The 12,140-nt window shown below is 33.9% G+C and overlaps 1 protein-coding gene across 3 annotated transcripts in view; it reads left to right on the top strand.

Annotated features, from left to right (window-relative positions):
* The first annotated feature begins 3,052 nt into the window (after positions 1-3,052).
* The window catches only part of LOC100925948 (collagen alpha-1(XXVIII) chain), a 53,350-nt gene continuing 44,262 nt past the window's right edge, over positions 3,053-12,140 (top strand). For all 3 annotated transcript variants that reach the window (XM_031960507.1, XM_031960508.1, XM_031960506.1), the window contains exons 1-2: positions 3,053-3,119; positions 11,144-11,308. In XM_031960507.1, the coding sequence (XP_031816367.1) occupies positions 11,149-11,308 (160 nt within the window). In that variant the 5' untranslated portion in view covers positions 3,053-3,119; positions 11,144-11,148. The remainder of the gene's footprint in view (positions 3,120-11,143; positions 11,309-12,140) is intronic.

Genomic DNA, 12,140 nt, shown 5'->3' with positions numbered 1-12,140 from the left:
GAACCTGGGCCCAAGAAAGATTTGAGGGAGGAAAGCAAAAAGTTATTTAAGTATTTGTTCTACAAAAATAAATAAATAAAATAAAACTAACTAAACTAAATAACTTTAAATGTTCTTTTTGGAATCCATCACATTGTAAATTCCTCAAGGACAGACTGTTTTTTGCCATTCTCTATAGTCTCAGCACTTAGCACAGTGCCTGACACATTTGTTTATTGTTCATCTTTCATCTTTAAAGATAAACGATGATATCACAGGGTGATGTCTTAATTCTTGTGTAATTTGGATTTAAGTAAGGCAGAACTACACAAAGTCATCAACCTCACTCTCTCTCTCTTTCAGCCATCAAGTTGAAGTATATTGGCAAGACAAAAGTCAGGATGAGTGGTAATGGTCCATATTGCAATGTTGTTGATATTTAACTAAGCTTTAATCACCTCATAGCAAATGCGTCACTCACCTCAGTGGCTATTAGAACAAATTGTTTTTATCTGCAAATTCTACCAGGGGAAGTCTTTATATTTCTTAAGGCAGACATCCCCTAACTCTCTGACAAAATGCCTATTGATTGACTGCAATCTAATGTTACATTTACTTTCCTGGCTTCAATATTACACTATTAATTCATTTGGAGCTTTCATTCCACAAAGCCCCTTAGATACTTTCCAAATAATCTGCTGCTTCTCAAGCAATAACCCATCTATCTTATTATGAAGTTGATTTTTTTAAACCAAGTGTAAAGTATTACACTTAGTCTTTCAAAATTTCATTTTATTAGTTTTAACTGAATATTCTTTTTAAATCCCATTTCCATCATCTCATATGTTAGCTGTCCCTTCCAACTTTGCGTCATCTACAAATTTAATAATCATGCCAGTTATGCCTTTATCATGTCACTGATAAAAATATTAACCAGAACAAGACAAGGACAGATGCCTGGGACATTTCACTGGAGAACTCTTTCCAAGATGACATCAAGTAATTAATTAACAACTGCTTTGAAAAGTTGACCTTACAAAGAGCTCTAGAGCTGCCTAATTGTGCTATCATCTAGCTCCAACTTTTCTGTAGGAATAGCATAATGGCCTTTGTCAAATGCTATTTTAAAATCTTAGTAAACTACATCCACAACATGTTCCTGAGCTTAATAATTCTATCAAAAAGAAAACAGTCTAGTATGATGTGCTCTATTCTTGAGAAACAGTTGACTTTATGACTAAAGAACCAAGACTTAGAGTTAAGAAGAGTCAGATTCAAATCCCACATCTTATACTTCCTAATTATTTAACCATGGATAAGTCATTTAACTTCTCTGAAGTTGTTTCTTTAGCTATAAAAAGGAAAAGAAAACTACCTAAACCTACTTACAGGGTTGTTGAGGTAATATACTTAAAGTACTCTGCAAACTTAAAAATGCTATAAATGTTGGTTATTATGATGAAGCCACAATGGCTCTTCATGGTGTGTTATTATTGTTCAGTCATTTTTAGTCAAGTTGAACTCTTCATGATCCCTTTGGAATCTTCTTGGCAAAGATAGTGGAATGATTTACCCTTTCTTTCTCTAGTTCATTTTACAAATGAGGAAATTGAGGCAAACAGGATTAAGTGACTTACCCAGGATCACATAGCTAAGTGTCTGAGGCTGGATTTGAACTCATGAAGATTAGTCTTCCTGAATCCAAGCCCAATGCTCTATCCACTGTGCTACCTAGCTGCCCCTTTTCTATTATTAATGTTCTCTTTCCTATATGTTCATTAACTATCCCTTTAATTGGTTAATCTGTCCTAATAATAACAATAGCTATCTTACATCATGCTTACTATGTTCAAGATACTTTGCAAAGTACTTTATAAATAGTATGTCATTTGATCCTTAAAATAGCCATGGGAGGTAGTTGCCATTTTTAATCACCATTTTACAGATTAGGAAACTGAGGCAAATACAAGAGAAGAACCAGAGAAGAACCAGGAGATCCTTGTACACAGCAACAATATTATACAATAATCAATTTTAATGGATGTGCCTCTTTTAACAATGAGATGATTCAGGCCAGTATCAATGATCTTGTGATGAAGAGAGCCATCTACACCCAGAGAGAGGACAGTGGGAACTGAGTGTGGATCACAACACAGCATTTTCACTCTTTTTGTTGTTTGCTTGCATTTATTTTCTTTCTCATTTTTTTTCTTTCTGATCTTTTTTGTTGTGCAGCAAGATATTTTTATAAATATATATGCATATATTGGATTTAACAGTTATTAGATTACTTGTCATCTAGGAGAGGGAGTAGGGGAGAGGGAGGAAAATGGGACACAAGTTTTTGCAAGGGTTAATGTTGGAAAATTATCTATACATATGTTTTGAAAATAAAAAGCTTTAACAAATAAATAAATTATGATTTCCTTGATTTCTAGTCAGTTATTCCTCATTTATTTTATTGTAATTTTTGAATTCGAGTACAATGATATTTATCTCTATTAAATTTAATTTTACTCTATACAATCCATCAATTAAGTTTGTAAAGACCTTTTTGTATATTGCTTCTTTCTTTTTATACTATCTATCCCTCCCAGTTTTGTGTCACATACAAATGTGATAAGCACACCATCTCTTAAGTCATTGAATCATTTGTTTATTTACTGTATATCTGAAGAAAAAACAAGTTGTGTTATAGAAATCTGAGGTTTCATGTACAGTCCTCTCTAATTATAACATTTATAGCATATACATAATTCCCGTCTTGTTACATAAGTATATGGAACTGCCTTAAGTTTTATTTGTTTTTCGTTCAGTTCAGGAATTTTAAAGTAATTTTCCATCCCTTTCCTCTCCTTCTGTCTGGACCTTTTACAAAAGCACCTAAGAAAGTTTCTACAATCTCAATTTCTACAATCTACAATTTCAGTGTCTCAATCACTATGATACTTGATTATCCTCCCTCTTCCGAGGTCCCATCCAACTACACCGATGTGAGACTCCCACCCTAGTTGCCCCTCCCGGACCCGCCTCCGTGGCTCCAGGGGCTTTAAAAGCTCGGAGTTCTCTGCATCATCTGAGAAGGGCATTGCATTCCGCTGATCACAGACAGACGCCTCGCAGATAGATTCCCAGCCTCGGTAAGAGCGCTACAAGAAGAGGATTTGTAGGGGAAGCGCTGGCTTGGAAACCGGGGCGGGCTTGGTTTTTTAGTTCTCTACTATATGGGCCAGAGAACGGGACCGCTAAAACTTGCTTTCTAACCCAACCCTCTGTGTGTGTCAGGCTACTTTGAAGGTTCTCTCACCCAGAGCTGAGCAGAGAACTGGCCCAGAACTGAAGACAACTGTTCCCTCTGCTGAAGGTGGCCCTGCCCAGGGCGAGAGAGTAGAAGGGAAGAGATGGGTGGAAAATGTATTGGGACTAGACAGACAAAATGGGATGGCAAAGCTCTTTATCTGTAGTGCCAGTGGAGGATGAAAAAGAAGACTCTGGGTTTGAGAATACTACAAATTGAACCAGGTGAGGAAGAAATTCCTCCCAAACTACTTCCCTAATCTTAGAATCATAGATTTAGAACTGGGAGTAGCCTAAGAGTCTCTCTAATCCAACCCTTTCATTTTAAAGATGAGAAAACTGAGAACTAGAAAGGTTAAGCAATTTCCTCAGGGTGATACAGCTAGTGTCTCTGAGGCCTAATTTGAATTCAGGTCTTCCTAATCATAGGTGGAGAGCTACCCCTTTGTTATCTTTTTGCCATTCTGTTCCTATCTACCAACAAGTTCAGAATAACACAATTTGAAGACACTTTGGAGATCACTCAGCCTAGTTTCCTCATTTCACAGTTGAGGAAATGAACCCAGTGAAGTTACTTGTGGTGTCCAACATCAATCCAACAGTAAGTAACAAAGTGAGGATTTGAACCCAGGTCTCTTGTCCCCAATTCAGAACTCCACATAGTTTACAAGAGTTGAAGCTTCAGTAACCTGAACCCTGAGGCTTTGAGAGGGAAGAAGTAGAATCTAAAAGGAGGGACATCAGAGAAGCATAAGATTTAGAGATGAAAGGGATCATTTAGGTCAATACCCCCAATTTGGGAAAATGACTCCTAGAAAGGGAAAATAATTTAAGGTTTCATAAGTTATTAAGTGACAGTAACCCAGAAACCTAAGTACAATTCTAGGTTGATAATATTTCCCTATAATACCAAGAGAGTACAAATGACAGTAACTACTACTTGTCTCACCAACCCTGTGCAATGGAGAGAAGAATGATTACTAATTTGGATTTTAGACGTATATGTGTCTTTTCTGTACTATGCTCTTTATCTCCATAATATTTATTTAATTATATTTGGCTATTTATTTGTCTGATTTGTAATTATAAAGACATAGGCTCAAAAATATTTGAATTGTGACAAGACCCAAGACATGAAAATGAGTCTTCCTGATTTCAAACCTAGTACTTTATCCACTGCATTACCTGTCAATCATATAAGGTCACTGTTTTTTTAAAGTTTATGCATTCAAGATAATTTCATTAGTTGCTCATTTCCAAAAATAGGACCCTCCTTATGAATCACAAACATAAGTTTTTTTTAAATACTAAAATAAATAACATTTTATGTGGAATATATATATATATATATTATATATAATATATTAAAAATGACCTCTCTTTGTATTGTACTACTGTCTTATAGAGCAAGTTTTTGAGGGCAGGGGCTTTCACTTTCATTTTTGCATCTTTGGCACTTAGCAAAATTGTTTGAAAATTATGAAATGTTTATTGATGTATATCTCCACTTTCTACTTCATCCTCTTGGATTTGTGTATTTCTTAGAGTGAGTTCAATAAGGAATTTCAGGATTGTTTGTGAATGACTTGAAATGATCATTTAGAAAGTAGCAGGAGCATGATAAATGTGGGAAAATGTTTAGAAGAATTGCACATGTTTAAACTATATTGGATTACTTGCTATCTAGGGGAAGAGGTGGGAAGAAGGAAAAGAGAAAAGTTTGGAACGCAAAGTTTTGCAAGGCTGAATGTTAAGAGCTATCTTTGCATGTATTTTGAAAATAAAAAGCTATTATAAAAAGTAAAGAAAATTTTAAACAAAAAAAGAAATCAGTAAGAACGTAAAGTTCATCTAGGTACAAAAAAGAGAAGATGATTTGAGAGAGAAAGATACTCTGGTACCTTTTCTTTTATCATGATAGTCTTGTGCAGAAATATCACTGTCTTCTAGAAGTCTTCTCTGGTTTGCATCATATAGAAATGCAGCTCTTTGGGAAGCTGTTGTCATCTGTTCAATATCTACCTCTTACTATGAGTGTTCACTGAGCTGTATGTGATCCTTCTTCTTAAAAGCGTCAAATCAAGAGTGCACAATTCTTCAGAATTGCTGAAAAAAATCTTTAACTACAATCCAGTAACTTATTACGCCCTCAGTCTGTCTCTCTGTGTCTCTGTCTCTGTCTCTCTCCCTCTCTTTCTGTCTCTATCTGTCTCTGAGTCTGTCTCTGTCTCTCTCTGTTTCTATCTCTGCCTCTCTGTCTATCTCTCTCTGTCTCTGTCTCTGTCTGTGTGTGTGTATGTGTGTGTCTCTGTTTCCATGTTGCTTTGATTGTTTATAAACACTGAGTAGTGGGGCATCTTCTTTTCCCATTGGAGGGAATTGTACCTTTTCACTCTCTCCCTCCTAACTTGGAAAAGCTTTAATCTTTCCTCCAATTAGAAATCAAATTATCTAATGTTGTATTGTTTTCTTTTAATTAATTGACCTTATTTGACTAATTGTTTTTAATATATAAAAATCTATCTTCCATACATTCAAGGTCCATTCCTAAATTGAGAGGGTCTGGTTCCAGTTTGTTGGGCAATTCGCATGCATTGCTGAGTAAATCAATATGCACAGAAGATCAAACCTTTCCTCTCTCTATTTCATCTTTCACCCAATACAGTAGGCAGATGGTAGACAAAAACAAAGTATCAGGACCAAATTAATGGTGCTAGGGAAAATCTTGGAAGCTGCATGATCAAGGCAAATAAGCTGACAGGGGGAAAACACCTGTATTAAAAGTTAATATGCCTAGGTTCAAATCTTGGTTTTTCTACTTACCACTTGTGTAACTTAGGGTAAGAGACCTCAGTGGAATAGCCATAGCATGCTTCTTGGAGTCAAGAAGACAACTAGACTTTGTGCAAAACACATCTCTGAGCTTCAGGAAACCTTCTAAGATTTATCTATGAAGTTAAAGGCCACTTTTTATCTGTTAATAGAATGACTTCCAGATCTTTGAGTTATTTATGAAAAGCTCTGAATCTCAGTTTCTTCATCCACAAAAGGAAGGAACAAAACTTTTATATTTTCTAAGACTCTTTCCAATTCTAAAATTATAATCCTAAAGGGAAGGCATCTTCAGTAGTCAAATGGATAAGACTATCTTGTCAAGACTAAAGCTTTTTCTCCACACACAATGGAACATGGAAAATTGAAGCAATTATTTGAATAACTAAAGTAAAAGCAAAAATATATAACTTTCTTTTAATTATCTGGCTACTAGATCTCAAATATACTACAAAACTTTAATCATCAAAACAATTTGCTACCGATTAAGAAGTTGATCAGTTGAACAGATTAAATGTGCAATATGCAGAAACAAATGAGCACAGTAACTCATGTTTAAATCCCAACATACCAGCCAATAGACTAAGAATTCACAATTTAACAAAAATTGTGAGGAAAACATAAAAGCAATCTGGCAGAAATGGGTATAGATTAACATTTCACAAAAGATAAGTTCCAAGTGGGTATTTGACAGACATATGGGGTGACATCATGAACATATTAGAAGAGCAAAGAAGTTATCTGTTGAATCTATGAATAGAGGAAGAGTTCATAATCAAATAAAAGATAAAGAAGATCAAACAATGGACAGTTTTGATTATATAAAATTAAAGAGTTTTTGCACAAATAAAACTAATTCAGTGAAAATTAGAAAAGAAGCAGATAAATGAGGAAGGAAGTCTTTGTAGAAGTTTCTCTAATAAAAATTTTCATTTCTAGGATATATAGGGAACTGATTTAAATTTATAATAATAAAAGCTATTCCCCTTTGATTAATAGTCGTAGGTTATGAACAAGTGATCTTCAAAGGAATAAAGCCAAACTCTCAATTGCCACATGAAAAAAATGCTGTAAATCACTAATAGAAAAATTCAAATTAAGACAACTCTATGGTTCTACCTCACACCTGTTTTACAATTTTGCAAAAAAAAAAAAAAAAAAAAAAAAATGCTAGATCACTGTGGGAAAGCAAACATATTTAATTCACTTTTGTTGGAGCTGTGTACCACTTCAACTCTTTTGGAAAGCAGTTTGGAACCATGTTCAATAAGCTGTTAAACTGAGTTTATCCTTAAACTCAACAATACCACAACTAGGTCTATACCACAAAGAGATCAAAAATAGAGAAAAGGGACAAATATATACAAAAATATGTACAGAAATTATTTTTTGTGATGACAAATAGTTGGAAACTGAGGATTGGGAAAACATTCAATAAATTATGGTATTTAAATGGGATAGAATGTTATTATGCTGTGAGAATGATGAAGATGCTAGGGAAAAAATTATATAAACTGATGAAGAATGGGAAAACAATTTATATAATAGCCACAATAATATAAAGACAAATAACTTTGAAAGACTTAAGGATTCTGATTCATTACAATGACCAAATATGAATCCAGAGAACTCATAATGACACATGCTACCTACCTATTGATAGAGATGTGATAGACTCAGTTTGTTTTGCCTGACTGTGCATGTTTGTAATAGGATTTTTTTTTCTTTTTTCTCAATGGGAGGGAGAGGGAATGATAATGGAAAAAAGAAAGGGCAGATTTTTATTTATTAAAATTTTTAATTTAAAATAAAAATAAATTTTGAAAGTTTCAAAACAATTATTTGGCTACTTCTGGAAAGGGGAAGGAGTTCCTAGCTTTAGGTTGTCCAGATTAACAATTCAATTCTCAGTCCATTTAGCATTTTAACTGTGACTCCACTGGGGAGATCAATTTTTTATTTGAGTCACAATGAAAGTCTTAATTAAATTCTTATATGAACTCAATTATCAGTACTAATAGAAAGGAACATCAGTCGATAAGACATTATTCTCTTCTTTTAGTCCGAAGAAACCAATTTTCAGCAGAAGCTGGCCAAAGGATAGGGATCTTGGGGTGGACTATGAAACTAAGAAGCACAGGTGCAAGGCAATGATTAAGAAACCAATTGCAGATGATGAAGATGAACCAAGGACTAAATTGAGCTTCAGGGAGATAAAAAGCCAAGAATGATAATTCTGCAAATATTAGTAAAGAGATCACTCAAAATCTTTTATAAAATGTGCAATCCTGTATGGATTTTGTTCCTTTCTCCTCTAAGCCAGACTACTCCTCTATGAAAATCAATCTGATTTGAGTTCTGGATAATCTGTGAATCTTAATAGCATAAATGTAGTAACAACACTCTAATTGTTATCAGTAATCACCATGGCTCATGGAAAGGGAATCAGAGACTCAAACCTATATAGCATTAACAGAATGTAGAATAAAGACACAATTGTTCTGGACCCTCTTTTTTTGTTCCTGTGGAAAAAAGAAGTAGACCTAGGGGTTAGGCTTTCATATAGAAATAAATTATTTTCTAAACCACTATAAGTATCTTGGGTTAGTTGAATCTGCAGGAATAGAATTATTATTCACAATCTGTTATATTTCATCTAACATTAATTATGTTCATAATTCTTCTGATATAGTAACAACTTTGATGCATCCATGATCTCACCATTATGGCCACTCCCATCATTTCTGACAATTATGTCCCTTCTCTGTCTTTTCATTCTAATTCATTTTATTCCCTTTTACCCTACATATTTTCCATAGATCATTTATCTGCTATATTTACCAATATTTCATTTTCAATAGTTAAAATAAATATTTTATTAATTTCTTTTACAGTCACAGACATCTCTGCTTATAACCTGTATTATCCAAATTAAAGATTTTTGAAGATCTTTTTCAGCAAAATTTTGTGATGTAATCAACTAATATTTTGCTTTTGTATTACTGTTGTCTCACTTTTGTATTTGTGTCCCTATCCACAATGCTCAGTATCTAACACATAGTTTTCTAGCAAAATGTTTTCTGATTGGTTGAAAATGCTCTTTTTGTATAAAATATCATTAAAATTTTTCAAATAAGTCCAAAAAAATGAAAAAAGAAAGAAAATGAATCTGAGACTGAGGCAATTATTTAGATAACTCCAGAAAAATAAATGTGCTTTTATTGGAATTATCTAGGAATAAGTAGAAAAGCAACCAGTAGAAAGAATATAAGTTCCTTGACAGCAAGAATTATCTGGTTTATGTTTTTGTATGCTCAGCACCTGTCAGAATGTCAGGTATGTAGATATTTAACAAATATTTATTTATGTAAATTAGCTAAATTATCTGAATAACTTTTATGCTTAGCCTTGCTTTACTAAAGGAAGGCTGGCCTCTGATTTTAGATCATTCTTTTTTTTTTTCAAACAATTAAATTTTGTTTGAAGCTTACAAATTTGTTGATTGGAAAATTATTCTAAGATCTAGTGATAACAGCATAGATATTCAGCGCAGAACAAATAATCAAGCAAAAATGTTATATAAAATATGATTTAGAATTACCTTTGAAAAAATTAGTTCTCACTTCATAGAAAAACACAAGAGAAGCAAACATAATGAAAGCATGACAATTAGCATATTGTTTTAATCATGTCATCTAACATCACATCAATGATATTAGGCTAGACTTAAGTATGTGATATTATCAAAGATATAAAAGAAACTTTCCCCTCAAGACTTCTATATTATTTCATTGAGAGGAATGATCATACAACCCACATTAATAATCAATTCTTGAATTAGGTCTAGAAGTTTTTTTTCAGAATCCTGTTGTTCAGTCTCTGAGGGACATTGCTCATTCAAACCCTACTCAACCTTACAAGGAACTTAATCTAAGTTGGGGAAGTCCTTTGTGCTCTACATAGGTATTAGATTGGCCATGGCTGGGCAATTTGGAAGTGACATAATCCAAGTTACATTTCCCAGTCCCTTATCAGAATAGATCCACCTCTTCTTTCAATATTCATTCTCTAATTCTAATTCATTCTCTGATTATTAACAAAATAGAGTTGATTGCCAGCTTCAGGAACACCCACTCTTCCAAGGGCATATAAACTGTGAACCCATCTCCATGATTGGTCTTTGGCATTCAAAAGTGTCACTGACCCTTTTATTAACAAAATACTAGCATTATTAATAAAGTGATTAATTACCCAGAAATTATATCTCTCGGACTCTTTAAACATCACACATCAAGTACACATGCATTGTTGAGATCTGTATCAAAGGATGGGCATCTTAATCATCATTCTCCCTGTAAATATTGATATCATTTAGGTCATTCTCTTGTTAAATTTCTCAGAAAGATAATCTAAATGCTGTCAGTCTGAAGATTTTTCTAAAATGGTTAAAGAAGATATAGTTACAATCAGAGCTAAATCTATAGTGGAATATCTGGGGGTTTTCCCAAGAGCACTGAAATTTACAGAGTGCTAATGGGACTTGCACTCCACATGCAGCACAATTTACTGTCCATTTAGAAAAAAAAATTGTTAAAATAGGATAGAAACTACCAGATAGATAGCATACCATATCTACTAGTCAAGTGAATGCTTCTCCAAAATGCCTTGCTTTCCCCATACAATAACCTCCCTGGCGATTGCATTTAGTATAAGACAGATAATATGACAGATAATGAAATATATTTAAAAGGAGTGCACATATTTAACTTATATCAGATTGCTTGCAGTCTTGGGATGGAGATGATAAGGGAAGGAGGGAGAAAAATTGGGGACATGAAGCCTTACAAAAATGAATGTTGAAAACTATCTTTATATGTATCTGGAAAAATTAAATACTATTGAAAGAAAAAATCATTTGTCAAATAGCATTAAGAGCTGAAAGCAGACAAAAGTTGTTTTTTATTAATCTCGCAGTTCTGTGATATGTACTGTAAATATAGAGTACTTTTTAACTATTGTCTTTTGGAATCTTTAGGATTGATGATGCTCGTGAAGTCTTGGTGCTTTCTCTGGTTGTTGGAATGCCAGGTAGTTCTGGCCCAGAGTGTCTGTGGAGGGAAAAGAAATGGAGCTAGGAGACCAAAGGCTAAACAAGTTTTATCAAATAATGTTGAAAAACTCCCTGGTTTCAGTAACAAAGGTGAGTCATCTTCTTTATGTTCTTGTTCTAAACTGTAGAGCAAATTACTTGTGCTTGTTTCTTTCAACTTCACCAAATCATTTAAATAAAAGTTTCAAGGGCCCATTTGTTGGAACTATCTTACTTATGAGAATTACTGTATGTCAATTCTATTATGTTCAAAGCCTTTGGTCTCTATAAAATCAAATCTACATTCTCTATTCCACATATCCTTCTCAGTACCTCCTTATGCATTTCAACAAGCAATTCTGTGTGCAGCTATTTTGTCCAGAGTTTCCTCAAATTAGAAATGAGCCTCCAACGTAGAAAAGAATAGGGATGGACAGATGTAGGCAAAGTGTAGTTACAATCAAAGTCATAGCGAGGGGAAGGTGGCTGGGACATGATCTCCAGGGTGCCAAATTTGAAGGGTACTAGCACTTTAAATATTTGGACAGCATAGAAAGAAATAAGTTTTGCACCTAATTAATAAAGTAATAAATTAAAATGAATGCATTAGATTCATTTTAAGTAACTATTTTCACGAGCAACTACCTCACACCCATGTGATAAATTCCATATTCAACATTTGAAGAGATGTTTTCAGGGACAGATAGGAGGCACAGTGGATAAAGTGCCTGGAGTCAGGGAAATTCATCTTCCTAAGTTCAAATCTGATCTCAGATACTTACTAGCTGTCTCAGCAAGTCACTTACCCTCATTTACCTCAATTCATCATCTATAAAAATGAGCTGGAACAGATGGCAAACCATTTCAGTGTCTCTGCCTAGAAAGCAAATGGGGGCACAAAGAGACAAAATTGAAAAATTACAGATTTTCATGGGAACAAAAG

The sequence above is a fragment of the Sarcophilus harrisii genome, chromosome 3 (genome assembly GCF_902635505.1).
Source record: "Sarcophilus harrisii chromosome 3, mSarHar1.11, whole genome shotgun sequence".
Classification (NCBI taxonomy): domain Eukaryota; kingdom Metazoa; phylum Chordata; class Mammalia; order Dasyuromorphia; family Dasyuridae; genus Sarcophilus; species Sarcophilus harrisii.
Note: the sequence above shows the minus strand (reverse complement) of the source record. Positions and strands in the feature narration are given on the sequence as shown.